Here is a 20106-nt window from a genome sequence, read left to right as displayed (position 1 = left end):
ATTCAAGACATAACACAACCTGGTCCCCACGTACCTGAACAACTGCATCGCCTTGCAACAATCACCCAAACACTTCCGCTCCACAGGACTCCTACTCGCATACATCCCACTCATACACAGAACTACATCAGGAGGACGGGAGTTCTCTCACATAGCTTCTATAACATGAAACAACCTCCCACTCCATATCTGAGCCTCCTGCTCTCTTCTAAAGCTGAACACCTGGCCTTTATATTAACTAACATACCCTAGTTAGGACTAGGCACACACAATTGCTCAGCACCAGGATACCTTTGTGGGTGATAATGTGCTTTGCAAATACACAAAATAACAACATGTCAGAGGTGTGGAATTCCTATAGCTCGACACCCACAACATAATGTTTGGGGTCAAGGACAACAAGTTTTCAGGTTTATTTTGTCCTTGGCACAAGTAGCTCCAACCCCCTGCAGCACAAACCCTTTGGCTGCCAGTCTACAGGGAAAAGGATCTGTCTGCAAATTAAGGTAATATTTAATATTTGTGTCCATAGGTTAATGCTGTTTGAATTTGCTTTTATCGTTCATTAATGCAAAGTGCTCTAAATAAATGTTGTACGCTCACACTGCACTACTGAGCACTACTGACAGTGGTTCTAGTAAAAACGTCTTAGAGCTATTAGTGATGTAAATTCCTAACTGGACTTTTCTTGCCACATAAATTGAAAATGAAAAGTAGAACAGTTGACATAAGCAAGCCAATTCAAAATGCACGGCCGCCATGAGCGCAAAGGAGAGACACAAAAGGAAAAAGACGTTTGCTCGCAGTGAAACGTATCGGCAAACATGCAATTATCCAAGTAACAGGCTCGATGGCCAAGGCGCTAACAAAACTGCCCCAAGGAGGGCCAAACGTATTTACCAATGATAACAAAGGATTTTTGAAAGGCAAGACCATGAACAAGTTATAGTGATGGCGTGCGGTGGCCGTGGTTAAAAGCCCACAGAGATTATAACACATCAGAGCTCTTGTGCGTTCGACCTAAAAAGGGTACACACACATTTGAAACTTTTAACAATATGCGGCTATGTATATTGCTCCCAGAATGCTCTCTCACTAGATGTAAATGTTTGCAGAAGCTTGCAAGCAAGATTGATGATTCTTTGCTTTCAAAATAAAATGTTCAGAAAAAAATGCAAGTAAGAAAAAAAACATTTTGCTAAATTACTGTGAGATTTTAGGTATTATTTCATTGAAGCATAATTTAGTAAAATCTGCTGATGCATGCTAGTATTTCCAAAAATATTCATAATGGAAAATGAGGGTGATCAGTTTAAACAGGATTATGGAAAACATGAAAATAAACAAGCACTGGCAAAGCCAGCCGATCTGACATTGGTGGTAAGTCTTTTGGTTTTGCCAAGCTGTGTTTTGACATGACTTATGTACATCTTTATTGCTGTGGAAGCTGCCAGGTCCTCACCTTTGTAACAAACATTGGCAAAAAGCAAAAAATATTTGTCTCAAAAAACACACATTGCCATAGAAGTTCCTAGCACTAAACAAAACTACTTTGTGCGTCAATATGCTACTTGTGAAAGAGCAGGATTCACAGTAAAGGCAGCTGATACATGGATAGAGAGAGCAATTGAATTCTAATGAAAACAAAAGGTCTTGGTAAACACCAGAACTAATTATGGGGCCTAGTTCTTAAAGAAAGTCACAAAAGTGCACCCATGATACATCCTTGCATTACTGCAAAATTATGGCTTTCAAGAACTCACTAGAATTTACAGAAGTAGACCTGGACATTGTACTCCCAGAAAATATCTGGCAACTGTATTTTAGTACAAGGAAATATGCATGTGCAGATTTGCTCATGTGAAAATCTGTGGGTGTTTACAAGTTCACTCTCCCTCCAACCACTTTTTTACCATCCCTGGAAGAACTTCTTCTTCTGCCCTTGTCAGGAGTAAATTTTCAACCTTTCTCAGTATGCAAAATGATTAGAGAACAGCTGGTGAAAATCGTTAAAACATGCAAGTTAGTAGGTTTGCACAGACTCAAAGGCATTCCAACCTTGGAACTATTGTTTACTTCTTCCACCAGCCTCTGTATGTATCCCTGCAGAAAGGTGGCAAAATAAGAAAATTGCTAGTATTCAAGCCCTAGTATAGTATTAGCCGTGGCATCCCTGGCTTCATCAGAGAGGCTTTCATCAGAGCTCTCATATAATGAGATTGCGGCCATTTGTCCCCTCACTACATGGCACCAAAGAGACAAGTTGATTTGATTTTTTTACATGACAAATAGACTTATATAGCAACCTGCCCCATGGACAAGTAGATAGTTTATTAAATTCCACACCCCTGCACATATAAAATATCCCTTGTTACCGACCTGTTTCCCCAAGTAAAATCAATAAAATTAACTTATTTTTTATTTATCGTTATCCAATATTATAGGTTGCCTGGTTATAAAACAAGTTCTACATGATAATCATTCAGACCTATAGAAAGGACCTTGCAGTTGAGGAGTTCAACCACATAGAGAAGTAATCCAAGTAAAATAAAAAGTCACTATAAAATGATGAGGACACATTAAAGAAAAAACTTACAATTTCTCATGGGTTACTGAGGAACTGTTTGAATAACCATTCTCCATTAGCACATACATGCATGAAGATGCTAGTTAAAATTAAGTCAAAAGGGCCAGAGACTTAATTTGAAAGTGATCACAGCTAAAGCATCAGTAACTCACTTAATATATTATCTGAAACAGGTTGCTAATGCAAGAATCACAAATGATTACTAGTGGAAGTAAAAATACTCACCTGCTTTGTTTCAAAGTTAACAAAACAGTATCCTCGGGGCTGCCCCTCCAAAGGTCCAGACTTGTGGAACAGAAAGTCAAACTGTTTTACATTACCAAATTTTTGAAGGAGTTTCAAAAGGTGGTACCTTCAGAAAAACAAAGCATAAAGGAGTTCTACATCTATATATTCAAATGTGAGCAATAATAAAATTCTTAAATATATGTTGTATTCATATTATATAAGAAACAAAAATGCACAAGTATTCTAAGAGTATTGTGGAACGTCATGTTTTGTCAAGAGAAAATCATGAGCAGGGAGGCCTGCATCTAAACATTTTTATGAGTAAAAGAGAGTTAAATATGACGACAAGGGAGGAATGTGGAAGGTTAAGAGGTAGACCACTAAGGGGTTGAATGTGGAAGATGGAATTTGTGTATCTCTTTGGGAGGGTAGAGAGACAGAGATGGAGAGTAACCAAAAGACACAAAGAACGAGAAAGAGACCCATTCATCCAACATTGGAATAGGGAACGTCCTGAACTAGCAAGGGTAACATCAAGAGTGTACCTGTATACAAGAAAGAGAGAGTGGACAGGATGGAAGATTTTATTTAAGAGAAGTACTGTCATAGAATGAGTTTCTGATATAAGGAAATTTTGGTATTCATAGAAGGTAACTTCAGAAAGCAGAAGACCAAAACGGTGCATCATTAGTGAAGAAAATAACATGAATATCATTTCTACTGATGTGGCACAAAGATAAATGAAAGCAATTATGCATGGTTAGACAAACAATCCATGTAGATATACAGAACATTTTTTAACAACTTGAAGAATATTTTACTTCAGCAGTATTTTTACAAGAGTCAAATAGCGAAATTCTGAAAGGAACGAGAAGCCTGGGTGATATGGTAGAAGAAAAATGAGTTGGAGTATACAAAACGATTTTAAACCAAAAGTTAAGTATAACTGTATTAAGAATTAAATTAATGTTACACAAAAACAGTAATGTGACAGACACGGATGACAAATGAATTAACACACAGAAAAAAAATTAAGCAATTACAGAAGAGTCTCTAAACCAATTATAATTCTGTAGTGTAGGAGTAAGATTTTTTTCTTTTCAATAGACCAAAGATGATGTACCAATAGACCAACACAAAAGCATTAACAATGTATACCAAAATGGTACAGGTCTTACATTTTCAAATACCTGGAAAAAGAGACATTCAAAGTCTAATGAACTCCCCTGTAATGTCCCCAAAAAGTCCCATTACCTGCCATTCTGTCCTTAATCTCTGTTGCTCAGAACCCTCAGATAAGAGCCTCTGCATTGATTTTCATAACAGAATTCATTATATTGATGCTTATAGACCCAATGCCATTACACTAAATTGCTGAGAAATCACCAGACACATAGGTTGAAATTAGCAGAAGAGGGCATTGTGAGGAGTCCCCCTGATCACTTAAGGATGCTGGTGTGCTGACACACATTCAGCTTATACACAGGTGCGGGGACGTCAAATATCAGAGGAATGATAATATAAATATTTTTGCATTTATCCGTGGAATGTCATGGTGGCAGAACAAAAAACACCTCAGAAGTAGGGAACTTACAGAGGAGTAGAAGAGTTATACTGTGGATGAGAATGTCTCAAAAGATATTGGTTCCTAAGCAGAGTATGCTGTGCTTGCAGCACTTTAACATCTTGGCAACCATCTAATGATGTCATTATCTGATATACCCAATTCATCCCTCACCTGGAAGTGGGCAGGAATTCAGGACTCTGAGGTCCCAAAAGGCTACGGGCCGAGGATCAGTCTGCCCATTTTAAGACAGAGTGTAAACACACAGAACATGGAGACGCTTTCTAAAAGCTGAAGAAACCCTTTATGTCAAATACACACATATTTGTAAACCTTGGGTCTGGAGGTGGACCACCACAGCAAAGAGGTGGACAAATCCATCTAGCTTCCCATACAGGAAGGCTATCACTATTTAAAATAGTAGTGAACATTGAGCCTTTCTCTGAGTTATGGGCAGAGTTTGAGAAAGGTCACTGCTGGCATCTGGGTGACAACTACAAACAAGCATTGGCAAAGCCAATAGTCTGTGCCTTTGTTTTTTCTTTTGCATTTTATCTTAATAACTGAATTATAAATATTAGAAAAAAGGTTATAATAATGTTTATGTTAAATTTGATAAACTGTTATTAGTTGTTCATGTTGTAATGTATGCTGAATTAATATCCCAGGGTTCCAAACTCATAATTTTACCTTATGTCAGCGGTTTCCAAACTGCGGACAGCGGACACCCAGGGGTGAATTACTGTTTCAATGTTTGAAATTTAAATCGTACAAATTGCGTGGGGGTCCCCGGCATCCAGTAGTGATTCAGTGGAGGTCCTTAGGAGTCAAAAGGTTAGGAACCCCTGCCTTATATAATATGGCACTATCGTAGAGTATAGTAATGTGTAGTTAATCGAGTGCCACTGCACCTGCTGCACCATTCAAATCATGCCCCTTTTAACTGCAAAGAAACAACAATTGTGACTGCCTGTTAGTAGTAATTGTGCTTAGTTGGGGGTTTGTAGAGGTTTTGGGCACAGTGCCACTGCACTTGCTGCACCATTCAAATCACGCCCCTTTTAACTGCAATGAAACAACAATTGTGACTGCCTGTTAGCAGTAATTGTGCTTAGTTGGGGGTTTGTAGAGGTTTTGGGCACAGTGCCACTGCACTTGCTGCACCATTCAAATAATGACGCTAATGCCTACAAGATAACTGCACTTGTGAGCCACTGTTTAGTTGTAAAATATAGCACTACTTGGTGTTTATAGGAGTTCTGACAACTTTCGGACCTGGTGCCACTGTACATGCTGCACCATTCAAATCATGACACTAGTGCCAGCAGGATAAATTCACTTGTGACTGCCTGTTTAGAAGTAAAATATAACAATGTTTGGTGTTTAGAGGGGTTCCCGGAGCTTTTGGACACAATGCCACTGCACATGCTGCATTACTGGAATCATATCCCTCGTGCCTGCTACATACCTACACTTTTGACTGACTGCTTAGTAGTAAAATATAGCGCACAAACAGCGGTGGGGAAAGCAAGAACTGCATTCCTGTGAGTGGAGGGCGTGGGGTTTAGGAATGGGATTGCAGATACCAACAACATGAGAAAAGTAAATACAAAATAGATTACGCTGTTGAATGCGGACATGGAGCAACAGGGACTAACTACTCGCATTTCAATTTAAAATTTATATAACAAAAAAGAGCCATCCATTTGCGTTAAAGTGCAGCTGTAGCGCATCCTTGTCTCAGATACACCTCGCCCCTCCCTGCAAAGCAATAAAATTAACTTCACCTCATCATGGGCTGTGCCAGTCAATGGTTAACTGCAGGCAGGGCACAGAAGAACTAAAAACAAAACATAAAAAACGTAAAAAGGAACATGGGATCGCACCTCTAGCCATCCCTGCCGGCTTGTAGTAACATTCAGTGACAAAAATGTCAATACACGAGTGTGCCTGTAAGCATGTTAAAATTGTCTTTGGTTCAGGTCACAGATTTCTCGTATGGACCTAGCTTGGGGCAAGACGGCCCCCCGCAACCCTGCCTCGCAGAATCCAACTTCATCTTTTATTTCATTTAGAGATAACGGACCAAGCGCCTCGGAGGACAATATGGAGGGCATATCGTGCAGGAACTAGAGTAAAAACAGGAGCGGCATGCAGCAAGGAAAGCAGACACCATGCAGATGCATTCATATGCGGTGCTTGGTGCTTGATGGGAAATGCAAAAAAGAAAGTACTTTCATGGGTAGTAGTCAGAGGAAGGACACTAACAGGCAACAAATGTCAACTGACCATATGTTGTACTTTATCCACGCTCCAGACCACACCATGGCATGAATTGCTAAACAGAGCAGGAAGTGAAAGCAGACACGTGCTGGCCAATCAGAAGCAAGTAAATAAGAGCGGTGTTGTCAGGTAAGTACGGGGAGGTTCTAAGCCCCTTTTAACATTTTTTTCCCAAATAGAAGAGACTTTGCAAGCAACTTCTGAGAGCGTAGCACAATATGTGCGGCAATGGCTGCACAAACACCTTCTAAACAAGGTTACAGACTAGCCACTGAATGTCCCAAACCATTCCTAGATAGCAAATGACACACGGTCCAGATACAGACTCTTAAGATGTGTATGCTCCTTAGGAGGGCAGTGGCAAGAAACAAGGATGAGTTGGTGACTCCTCCCCTGCTGAAGGCAATTTAGGTTTCAGTCGCTTCCAGCGAGGCAGTGCAAGAGGGGGGCAGTTAAACAGAAAACTTCACTGGAGCTTAGTTAGATGAGAAGTGACTTTGTTCCCAAATAAAATGGCAGAAACACTGGTGTAGTTAGTCTACAATTACCGCAAGCTGAGAGGACAGGGGACGTCTGTTTTTGTTAGGCTTTAACACAGGGCTCAGTTAAATCTAGGTCAGAAATACGGCATTGAGATGGCATGAAGTTAGGTAACGTGTTGAAGAAATCTACTTTTATTAAGTTCTACGTCAAAACTTGTTTCCAGTCCCAACAGAACAGCAAACATTTCATGGCTATTACAAATGAAAAGTTCAAGTCTACTAACCACTACCTGGTATTTTGGACTTAATGCTCTACTCCTGCATCGCATGCTGGTGAAGTGATTTTGTAATCACTTTTGGATTCTAACTTTATCATTGTTTAGAACATGATTAAATATGCGTCAGAAGGTTATTCAGTGTACCGGAAGCAGGTTTTCGTTTTGCAGGAAGGTTTGGAGTATTGATAGTTTGAGTTATTAGGCCTTTAGCTGCAAAAGAAGTACAACATTGGATGACCTTCTGAGGCCGGAGGTGATTGCTCTTTAAATAACATGTTGTGGTTTCAGGTTTTCAAGCGAATATAAGGAAAAGACGCTTGAGTATTTTGATGGTGAGGTAATGTTTAAGTTTTCTCCTGGTTGCAGACAGTTGCCCTAAAGAAAGCTGAGCATCCTAAATTCCATATCCTAGACAGAAATTACATTTCCATTAGATATGAAATTTCATTCGCTGTTCCACGATTTGTGGAACCACTGACTAACGTAAGTATAAACACATTAGTACTATGGCCATGAATATAAAAAAATTCATAGTAAACAGAAAGGGATGGCTGATGTATAAAGAATTGTTAACATTATTAGGATACGTGACGATGTAACCACAAACGCACCTTGAAGGTTTCATGATGAGACATGGAGTGTAGATGTGAGATTTTCAATTACATTATTCAGGTTGTCAGACTTCATTGGCATATTATAGAAAACGTTAGGGGCAAGCAAATATGAGTACACTTGTTTATACAGAAGAGCAAGACTGATGTGGAGTCCAACAAAAAACAGATTCATGTACAGGTCTTCCTTGCATAGGACTCGGGAGATGCGGGAACATCTGTGCCAAGAATCAGGACATTTCTCCCGTTAACATTGTTATTTCTAGAACAGGCTTTGAGACATTGCAGTGCAACACGGAGGCCAGTTAAAGGGATTACTTTACGTACTTTTGTGTGAGTATGGTGTAGGGAACACACAGCAGCTGTGCCTGAAGAAGTGGACCGTGGCCCACTGACTCTTCCATGATCCTAAAAAGAGGTAAACTCTGAAGTGCTTTGCTGTGAATACCCATCTATGACACCCAAAACATCTAAGGGGTTGAAAAAAGGCTAACAGGGAATGTGGGGTGAGAAAACCAAGACGGCTCTTGCTCAGTGTTTCTATCATATGAATACATAGACAGGCAAAAAGGAAATAGAGGCCTCACAGAAACAAACGTCTCTAGTATTGCTAGGATTAACAGCCCAAGCTTTTACCATCCAACCACACGGTTGATGATTCTGGTTAAGCACTTTGATATGGCCCTTTAGAATACATGTTGGAAACCTGGTTACAGCCGCTGTCACAGAACTTCAGCCATCACAGATAAGATATAGCCACTCAGAAGTCTTTCTTGCTAAAAGCACATCAGGGCCAGAAAAAAAAAATACTACTTCTTTTTCACTTTACCTATATTTAGATAACGCGTTTGATTGTTTTATTGCACAGAATGCAGTGGTTTCAAAACTAAAATTAGAGAAATTATTTCATATTTGTGTTCTCCATATTTCCAATATATAGTTAATTGAACTGTACCTTTTGATTACTGGGAGCATTAATCTCAGCTGATTTCCTACCTTACAGCAAGCTAGCTTTCGAAGCACGAGAAAACATTTAAATAACTGAAGTCCCACACCACGCTCATGAACTTCACCATCCTCTGTTTATTCAGAATACTCATGAAAATTCTGAGCACTGTAATTGCAATTAGAACCACCGGCGACTGCTCCAGTAATGCGATGGAGAGTCACCCCCCTGCTTTCAGCAGAACTAAAAAATAAAATGATAATAATGGGACGTTATTATCATTTTATTTTTATATGGAGCCACGTTAGGGCGGGGCTGGAGGAGAAGTGGTTTGTGCACCTTAAGTGTGAATGTCTGTTTGGCCGGCCGTGTAGGGCTGGCCAAACGGACATGTGCACTTGGCACTTCTCCACCCATCTGTATTGCACAGCCGGGAGGAGAAAGTGCACAGGGTCCCACTCCCTGTGTGAGCGCCGAACCAGGCAGCTCACACCAACCACAACGCTGCCGTCATGCTGGTGACAGCAACGTTGTGATTGGCTGATGGGAGTCTGGAAGCCTGTGTGCTTCCCGGAAGAGGACGAGAACAGAGGAGAGGAACCCGTCTCCCAACAAACCAGATAAGTGTTTTTTTTTTTTTTTTAAATCTTATCCACACCAACCCCGTTCTGTTACAGCCACCACTGATTAGAATCCATTGCTAGCCGAACCATGCAGATAGCAGCTTAAAAGTCTACAGTCTTCGCAATGCACAGGAGGCCTTTTCCCTAGGTCCTGGTTACTTCGAAGTAGCTGGTAAGTGTACAGTTGCCACAGGTTTCCCAGGGCACTCCAAATACATACCTCTTACGTTTCTCGTTTTGAGAAATTCACTCTTGAAAAGTATCAGGTAATGGGATGGTGATAGTGGTTAGAAACACAATGCAGAGTCAGCGCGGCATATTAAAAACAGATTAAGACCTTCAGATAGGTTTGAAAAACAATTTAATTGATGTGAAATATAGAAAGCAAGGAGTGAATAGTTTCTGGGTGGATAAAGGAATGAGTTAAGTTTTCAAGTACTGCCGGATCATCTGCTACCATCTAATACATTAAAAACACATCATGGAAGCCACTTCTGCAGCCACACTAGCTGGACCAAATATAAATCGATTACTATTATCTGGAGAATTTCCCAGTGAATTAAAAAAGCCTGGATGGCGGGGGCAGAACAAATTACAGACCAATATCAAACAGTCTCGACAGATTAATAGAAACAGCAGCATTATGTCAGATCGCAAGATGTCCACGAAAAAACAATCTCCTCTCTCACCCACTGAGTTCCAACCTAAAAGAGGCAGTGAATCAGTATTAATAGCAATCTGAGATGACTAAGAATGCAGAGGACAAAGGTGAGGCCAGAAGTGAGGCAAGATGGCTGCACAGCTCCTGAGTCCCAAAGGCAAATCCCACAAAACAGTCTTCGTTGTGGTCTCTGTGGAGGGCTGCTCCTGACAACGGAGAGAGCTGGCTGCAGAGACACACACTGGAGAAATTAAGTTTTGAGATGTCAAACACACAAATGGTGATGGGAATAATGCGTGCAATACGTTTAACCACTGACAATCGCTCAGGATAACATTCCAACTTCCACCATGCCACCTCAGTTTGCACTTAGCCACTGCAAATCAGTCTTGACATTGCTCGTAAATGAAAATTCCAGCTGGAACTGCTGGATCAGGTTCTCCTTAAACTGGAGCACAATCAAACCAAGACTAGTTTCACCCAGATTGGTCTCTTCGGTCGGGTGATGGGAGGAATGCTTGCGATAAGTCTAACCACTGGCAATGCCACATGAAGAGAATGGCTCTCCTTCCTAGTTTGGATATAGGTCTGGGACTAGGGGAAAAAACTAACAAAGTAAAAGTCCCACTAGACCTAAATTTTCTTCCTATACACTTAACCAATTGGTATTGGCTCTGATCCTCCATAAGGCAAAAATGTCATGCAGAAATTCTTTTACAAAAAACTTAACTTATTAACTTTGTTTATAATAGCATTATTTCATCCATGAAAATCAATAACACCATTACTCGAATATCTCAAAAATGTTCATTAATTTTTTTTCTTTTCTTTAAATAAAATTATTAACAAACAAAAATATACAACAAATAACATACAGTGAAACAATCAAGGAAAAGTACAATCTCAACTTCCCCCTCTCTTTTCACTCACTCCTACTCACATACAAACACATTGCCTCTCATACTCACCATTCATATCCCATTCCAGCCATTCTAGACATACAAGACACCATACAACAGAAGAACAATTTAGATTTTTAGCTGCTGCAATGATGTGAGCTGGAATCCCTCCAAACGTTTGTTCACCGCTGGCAACGGCCATACTGAGGTGGCGTGGAGGCCAACCGAAGGATGTGTTGGGATGCTACCCAGAGCAATTATGCTTAGGAAATAAAAACCTTTCCAGAATGTTGCATGTAACCAGAGTCTAGAGGGCTACTTAGTGACGGTGAGGGCTTGTTGGGCTGAAAGCATTTAACTTTGGTCTCTGCACACCATCCACCAGGGTTGCAGATTATTGTTGTAGCTAGTGCAGCTCCCCAGAGGCATAGTAATTACAGGGCAGGGAGAAGAGATTTCAATATGAGATGTTCACAGATCAGAAAAGGGTGAGATGTGTTTCCTGCACAGAACACACACCATATGGGATTTGTCAAACCAAAATGGAAAGTGAGGCATCCTGGTAAGAAGTTTTGTTATTACTAGGCAGCACATGTTCTCTTTCTTGATACCTTACTTGATAACATTCAGCACAATCTCCTACAGATTCTAAGATGTTAAATTCCTGGCATGAGTAATTTCAGAACAGTTCCTGATGTCAACTGAGCTGGTGAGTAGGGAGGAGTGCTATTCACAGGGGTGGCGGTCGGTTAGATTCCTGGTTGAAGGAAGACAGTAAACTAGTTGACAAAATGAGAGGCACCAGTGAGGAATAATTTAAATAAAATGTGGGCTTGGTTACTGTGGCAGTGTCACTATCGGAAACCTACAAACCGTGATAATGGGCCATGACACTTCCAGTGTGGCGTGTAAAACAAGAGAAACTGAGATAGGGAAATCAGAGAGACTAAGGTGGTTTAAGTGATCTGCAGAGAGGAATTGTGATGAGTGAGGACCTATATTTGAGTAAAGCTTAAAAAGTTGTACTAATGTACTTTCCTCAGCCTGAGGCCAGTAAGAATCTACAGAGAAAAGTCTTTATGTCCCAGAGACGATAGCTGGTTAAGTTGACTCTGGGGCTCAAAGGGGCCTCAGTTGGGTTGGGGGCTTTACAGCATAGTTTGAAACTGTGTAGCAGGACCTCAGAGATAGAGCAAACATTTGTAGATCATCTTCAGGATTTGTACAATAGGAGCGTATAAATGGATGACCTACAGAGCCTTTACTGTTAACTACCTTTTCCTTTGCATCCATGGCTAATTTGGATAGGAGTGGATTACGGGTGTCATTGGCATTGGATCATATTGGAAGAAACAATTTATGTTTTAAGGTTATGCTATGCAGATTTGTAGAGCCAACTATCAGCCAGGAGGGTATCCTGGTGCTACGCAGGTCCTAATGAGAATTTTCAGAAGTAAGGAGGAGGTTCTCAAGTGTGTAGCAGCAGGTTTTTCCACACTTTAGGAGTAATGTAGGTGAAGGCTCGACTGCCGGATCTGGTTTTCCATTTATGTGGGAGAGTCCGGGCGAGTGGGGGTGTCTGGAAGGTTTGTGAAAGCAGATGCGACTGTTGGGTTAAGCTGGGCTACTGTTATGTAATTCCTTGAAAGTGTGGGTGGAGAGTTAGAATTGTGCTCGTTTGTGTATGCAGAGCCAGTGGAGTTCCTTCAGATGTGGCGTGATGTGACTCCGATGTGGGAGGTTGACAGTGATTCTGGCCACCAAGATCTGAATGCTCTGCAGCCTTCTGGTGAGATTTGTGCTGTTCCCAGCATGGGTAGCAGGCTCAAAACTGATTTGCATATGGCTGGGTCCAAATAGGGTGGTGTAGTGGGCAAATAACGATTGATTAAACTCAGATTTTCGTGACTGGGGTGAATGTTTGCATTGTGTGGCATTCCGCCCATTATCTATTCTTTTTTGACGATTTCAGCATAAATGGAAATTTTGCCTTTGTCAAGTTGGAAGGGCAAGCCCAGACCTGGGTCCCATGCTCACTGCGCCACTGAATTCAAGCTAGCCTGGCTGATGAAGGGTGATACCCCAAAACTGGTCCCAGGATGCTTGTTTGTGGTCCAGGGAGAACTTGGCCTGGCAGTTCGGGCTGGATTGTTACCACGGGGAGCACGGTCAAGACTGATTTGCAAAGGCTGGGTCCAAACTGGAGTGGCATAGTTTGCAAAAAAACGATGGATTAAACCCAGATCTTTGTGACTGGGGTGAATGTTTGCATTGTTCAGCACACGGTCCACCAGCTGTTATTTTTGACGATCCGAGCATAAAGTGCATTCCAGTAGTCCAGCTTGCTTGTGATGAGGACATGTATGACGGTTCTCTGGGTGCTGATTGGGAGTCGTATGGCAACCTTCCTCTGCATCTTTAGGGTATGGAAGCATGAGGCATTGACTTGGACAGTCATGTTGAGTTTGTTGTTGATGGCGAACCAGAGGTTCTTGGCATGGGTGGGAAGGAGTGTGGGGGTTGGTCCTAGCTCTGTTGGCCACAAGGTCATGGTAAAGTGCTCTTCCTGAAGATTACGGTCTTGTCCATGTTTAGCTTCAGACAATTGGTTTTCATCTAGTGGGCAAAGTGGGTGAGCAGTAATTCTGCCAGAATTGTTCAATCACTTATCTAACAATATAATTGGATAGAGCCTCCAGATGTTTAAAGAATCAGGAAAGACAATTCGCCAAATTACGTGTGTTTAATTATTTATACTGAGATTTTCATATAAAGGTCAATTTAGCAATCTTTCAGTTACTTAAAAGCAAACGATTAAAAAAAGTACAGAGTAATGTAACATAATCAGAGAAACCTGGTGAACACCATCATAGTGTCTACAGCTGTGAATTCTTCAACTGACCTTCTATACAAACCTATGGACAAATACATAATTTAGGCACAAAAGAGAAGAGAGAAATAGGGACCGCAATCTCTATAGACAAAATATCAAAAAGTTCCTACATAGGATATAGGACAATAAGTGACGATACAGGATATAGACTTTGGGTCTAAATCTATTTTGCACGTACTCCACAGCCCTAAAGGATCGTAGAGTATCAACTAAAAATCACCACAAAACAAGTGGTTGCCAAATATTGTTATACATCTGTAGCAGACGGCTAAGCTTATAAAGGAGTCTTCTGTGTGCTGCTATCAGGGCCACTGAGTTAATCCAGTCCTTGTAGGTGTGTGCTGTTGTCGCTTTCTACTGAGAACACACAATTTCGCCACCACAAGGTCAATCCATCTTTTCTTGTGGCTATTTATTGCTGCAATATCTGGGAGTATTTTGCAGGATTGCCAGCTCCGAGATGGGGACAAGAGTGACATCACTTTTATTGGCAATGGTGGGCCTAATTTAGTCCCAGTAGGTTTGTATACTAAGACAGTACCAAAAAATGTAACTGATACCCCCTCTGCTGATAAAATGATAAAAACAGGTAAAAACAATGATTAAAAAAAATAAAAAATAAAAAAAACGTATGCACAACTCAGAATAAGACCGCAAAGGTTTAAAATCTGATCCAAAGTTTTTTTTTTTAATCAAGTTACAAGTATAAAAAGTTGAGAAGCTTAGATACAAAAGCATCGGTTTGTATGGCATAACAGGTCCTCATGTCCTCTTTAGTCATTCGGACGTTAGCAGAATAAAACAAGTCACGTAAATATGTGGAGTTAACAGTTTTGGGCACAAGTTATATGATCCAGCGATTCTTCCTTATGACCACAGAGTCTGTGTTCAACACATCTAGATTTCCATGATCCATCAACTGTTGTAGTAGGATAAACAAAAACATGAATCTTATGTTTTTCTTCTTTATTTTTGCATTTAAACCACAAGTTAAATATTCTTGAGGTTCAGAGATATAAGTACCAAATAATAACTTAGAGTGCTTGTATTTTGAAAGGGCACACAGATGAGTACTACAACTGTGGTCCATCATGTTGTTTCCTATTAGTTTTTTTACGTGATGCTATGCTCAATGACGCCAAAAGATCCAAGGATTGAAGGCTGTATTCTTTTAACATTTAGCTATCTTTTTGACGTTTACACCCAAGTTACCAAATTATTTTTGTTTCATTTCAGCAAGAATTAAGCCTCTTAGACAGGTTTTTCTTAAATGCTATACAGAGATTTATACATTAATAGATAAGCCCACCCATGAGAGTTAATGAGTATTTACATTCGGTTCAGTTGCCAGTTCTAGAGAACGACCAACGATTTGCCATCGTCTCCCCAAATTTACACTACCCGAGGTTGAGGATGCAATAAAAACATCCTGAAACACAAAGGTCAGCGGAAGCAATGACCTACCCACAAAAAATATATAAGTTGTTCAAAGACCAAGTGGCTACTTTTTAGTGACTCTCTTTAATGAAATGTTGGAAGGCAGCAATCTGCCAAGTTCCTTCACGGAAGCAGTTATTGTAAGCCTTCTGAAGAAAAAAAAAGACAAGCGCCCACAGAGTCTGCGTTCGTATCGCCCAATTAGTTTGCTAGATAGCGATTACAAAATCTTCGCTAAAATAACAGACAACAGATTAGCTTTGTTAGCATAGAACCTAGTTCACCCAGATCAAAATGGCTTTTGCCAACTTGACTGATCTCCACTAACACCAATTATCTGTGGCATGCCATTCACTACTATTCAGTAAACAGCATCAAGGCAGCAATTATCATGTTGGATGCAGACAAAGCCTTTGATCTGGTTCAGTGGCAGGTTTTGTTTGCCATACTGACAAAATTCGGATTCCCTATGAAATTGGTCCATCTGCAGCCGAATCTGTAGAAAAAACGCTAATGCTAAAATAGTGATCAATTCAAAAGTGGTGGGGCATGTTACAATTAAGAGGGGGAAGAGACAAAGGTGCTCTATGTCACCCATGTTATTTGATCTATTTATTGAGCCTCTGGCTGCAGCAAGATGCGCCAGTCAGTTATGGCTCCAGTCAAAGGCGCAGCAAAAGTGAAACTTTTCATGGATGACATGATATTACATCAAGGCTGGAGATGAGCAAAATATGAAGAATACGTACAAAATTCAAGGAGTTTACAGGAACAAATGGATATAAAATGAATCACTCCAAGTCCGAAGACCTTTTATTTAATTGTACCTCTTTAGTTCTTCCGGTCGAAATGTGGGTGCATTACTCTCATACTCGTCCCATTAGATACCTGGGGATTTATGTCATAATCAATCTGGCAAACCCGTTTCATTTAAATTACACAAACACTGAGTACATTTTGCAGGCTATTCCATCAATGGCATTCACTGGTGCACACCATTATTGGGTGGACTGAATTAATTGAAATGCGATTCCCCCTCTGTTAGTGTTTATTTTCTCAAATGTTATGATCAAAATTCAGCAATTACTCTTCAATGAAGTTGATCAATTGGGCAGGGTAAAAAAGTCTCATACTAATTTGATGACAATACAGCTAAGTGTAGAAGATTGAAGGCACGCGCTTCCGCAAATCTAAATTTATTATCACCTCCCCTCTTTTCCAAAGATACCAAGGCTACCTCATGCTGTGGCGTTTAGATTTGAAAGGCTAAGGCATGCATCTCAGATCCCTCTGCTTGGCTAATCTCCGTGATTAAGAGAATTCCACATGGTAAGCTTGCAGGTAGAGGCCTCAGCTATAAAAGAATGGGAAGTGCTGCATATTTCAAACTTGGAGATTCATGGTAGCTGGTGTAGTAAAATCTTGGCAAAAGCTAGCCTCCAACCATCCCACTACCACCCCCACATTAGTATTCATCTATTTACAAATTAGTCATTTTCTTCAAGGGAGTGGACAAGCTTTTGGTAAGCATGCCGAGAATATTAGTAAAGCCTACTTTGTAACATGCCTTAAAGGTTTAGGCAACTGGTATCACCAATCGTACCAGAAATTACAGTAAGAGGTGGCACCTCCATTTCTAGCTAATGTAACTGTTTCTGCAAATTGCAAGATCGAGTTACATACGTAGATATGGTATAATCAAATGGTCCATAAAGCCATTTGTGGTGCTAACTTTAAAAGGATGTCTTACTTTTCCAAAATGGGTGTTGTGCACACCCCATATCGAATGCAAAAGACGTACTCTACTGGCATAGCATCATGTTTTAGATGTGGTAATGTAAAGGGTGATTTGCAGCATATGTGCTTCAAATGTCAGTCTCTATCCCTTTTGGGAGAATATATTTCAATGTATTAGTCATAAGCTTCAGGTGAATACGTGGCCCGACCCATATGGGGCCTTGCTTGGGATGACCTCACCACTTAGTTGGGCTACTGTACGGTAACAGAAATGTGTGTTCATCACCTAGCTGAAAGCCAGGTCATTAATTCTACAAAAATGGAAATCTACTAAGGTGTCCACGTTTAGCCAGTGGCTCAGTAAGATGAAACATGTGAAACAGCTCAAGAGCCTCTATGCTGCAAGAATTGGGGCTTGGATTTTTTTTTTTAGAAGGATCTTATCCTGCGCATATAGATTTTATTTAGATCAGTTATAGTGTTAGGGTTCAGAGCTGGTGACGCATATCAAAGCAGAGGGATTAGCTTAGCATTGAGGCTATGAGAGAAGGAATTATTGCCCCCCCCCCCCTCCCCAAAGACTTGAGCAAAACAGTTGATGGATTTGGTTATAAGGACTGATCTTTCTTTCTTCTTGAGGACATTGTCTGTGCCAGTTAACGTATAATTGATTGTCATGGCCAGTTAGTCATAGTTAGCCCAGTTAGCCACCTGGTCAATAGGTTTGTCTCCAAAGATCCATTGTGTGTGTGTCATGTTTTTTTGTAAAGATCACGGCTTTCTTCTTAGCCAAGCTGACCTCAAGCCTGTTATCATGGTTAAAAGTTTAACAGTTTATAAAGCTGGTATTGCAAACCAGCAGGGGTTTATGAAAAGATGACAAGATCATCTCTATAAGTTAAATATTTGATGAGATAATTGTTGAGTTTGGGAGCCAAGCCTTCGAGAAAGTAAAAATAATGGAATACATCCAAAGATATAGTGAAAATAGCATGGGAGCTAAAACACATCCTTGCTAAAGACCAAAGTGGGTAAACATCTTTGAAGAAAGATGATTACTGGTGGAAAGTTTTATTAGCAGCCATGAGTCACTATATAATGGTAAAATAAAATGGAAAAGTGAATGGTCAGTACTCCAACAGGCGAGCTTGGCTCAGGGACGTCCACGGTCAACTCTGTCAAAGTCTATGCTCTAATCTATAAAGCAAGCATACACTGATGTTTTGCTGAGGGTGTTACGGATTGACAGTTTATAAGCCATCTGTTAGAATGGTTCACATTGGTTGTCTCTAAAATGTTACACTAACCCTTGTCATTCTGTTTGGCTCGAACCTCCTAATTCTATTTTTATAGTGATATTTTAATTGTTTAATCAGATTGTTGTGTTTGACAATGTCGTGCACTTTCAACAGCATTCTCAAGGTTTGCCAGAAATGCCACTGTCTATATTCTTAGTACAGTATTGCTCCAGATGGAGTCAACAGAATGGAGAAAGTCTCTATTCCCCAAGGTCTTTATATACTAAGGACCATAACATGTCACACCTCTGCTAACAATAGATAGAGTCTTCCATGAACTGGATTCCTTTTTTATAGGGCTAGGGGCCAATTGCTGGTGTCTTTTCATCAGCACCCAGTGTGCTGTTTCCTTGTTGGGGTTCAGGTGGTAGGCTATCAAGGAGAGATGGCTGATATGTAATAGGTACCCATATGTGGCAATTTTAATCCACCTGGTGTTGTTGCTGTGTACAGTTTCGATGATGAAAGTTTTGGTAAGTGACCCCTCCAAACATATTTTCAAATCAAGTTGTACTTTAACATGGAATTTGATATTTTGATTGGCAGCATGCTGATGCTGTAGTTAAACCAGAGTTCCACATATAAGATCCTGAGTAAGCCCCCTGAGCCTGTCCTAGGGAGAGATAGGGACAGGTGGAACACTGTGCTTCCTGTCCCGATACCCCAAGAAGACTGGCCGAAAGCTTTATATCATGCCCGTGGATATCGAGGAACCCCAGATTTCGCTACACTCAGTTCAACTTCACACATCAAACGTACCTATCCCCAGCCAGGATAAAGCGAATGTTCACCGAAACGGAGCCGGCTTGCCCAAGATGTAAAGCGCCATTGGCACACTTTTACCATATGGTCTGGGAGTGCCCTCAAGTACAAAAGGAGTGGAATGGGGTGGTAAAAGAAATCACAGACTTGACGGGACCCGAATTAGCAGCAGATCACTAGTCCTGCCTACTGGAGCTGAGGACAAGAGTAAAAAACACAGACACCTACATAAGTTTGCGGATCTAGCCTATGTGATGTACAAAAGATAGATAGCTATGCACTGGAAAGCGCCCAATGCACCTGATCTGAAAACCTGGTATACCCTCACACTGCGCTGGGCCCGCACATAATATCAAGTACTAAGGAAACTAGCATGAGATGGTCAACAACACACAGGTTGCGAAGCCTGGGGAACATTGGTAGCCAGGCTAGAGGCCAAAAATGACGAGAAGCCTCCATGAATTAGGGAATATAGTAACTACAACGTACTCAGTTGATACCTGCCTACACATAATACAATCATGAAACAGTCTGATGTGCAACACACTAACAAGTAGTAAGCATCCTTACCCCTCTACACCTGATTGTTCGCCTGCCAGCTCACGTGAGCAAGACAAAATGCAGTGCACATACTCAATGCACTTCCACCACACCTCATCATTAAACCCACAAAAGGGCGCTCCTAGTCAGTATAAAAGCTGGGCTCAGCAGGGAATAGACCAGTCCAGTAATAACATGAGGGGCTCCTCAACGTCAAAATATAAGTTTTTGTAGCCAGGTACCACAGCAGGAAATTATATTGATTGTTATAATCGGA

At 40.8% G+C, this 20106-nt stretch overlaps 1 protein-coding gene across 1 annotated transcript in view; it reads right to left on the bottom strand.

Moving 5' to 3' along the window:
- Nucleotides 1–20106, bottom strand: part of RBM18 (RNA binding motif protein 18) — a 174770-nt gene that overhangs the window by 109667 nt on the left and 44997 nt on the right. The window contains exon 3 of the mRNA XM_069241533.1: nt 2813–2939. Within this exon, the coding sequence (XP_069097634.1) occupies nt 2813–2939 (127 nt within the window). The remainder of the gene's footprint in view (nt 1–2812; nt 2940–20106) is intronic.

The sequence above is a fragment of the Pleurodeles waltl genome, chromosome 6 (genome assembly GCF_031143425.1).
Source record: "Pleurodeles waltl isolate 20211129_DDA chromosome 6, aPleWal1.hap1.20221129, whole genome shotgun sequence".
In the NCBI taxonomy this organism is placed as follows: Eukaryota; Metazoa; Chordata; class Amphibia; order Caudata; family Salamandridae; genus Pleurodeles; species Pleurodeles waltl.
Note: the sequence above shows the minus strand (reverse complement) of the source record. Positions and strands in the feature narration are given on the sequence as shown.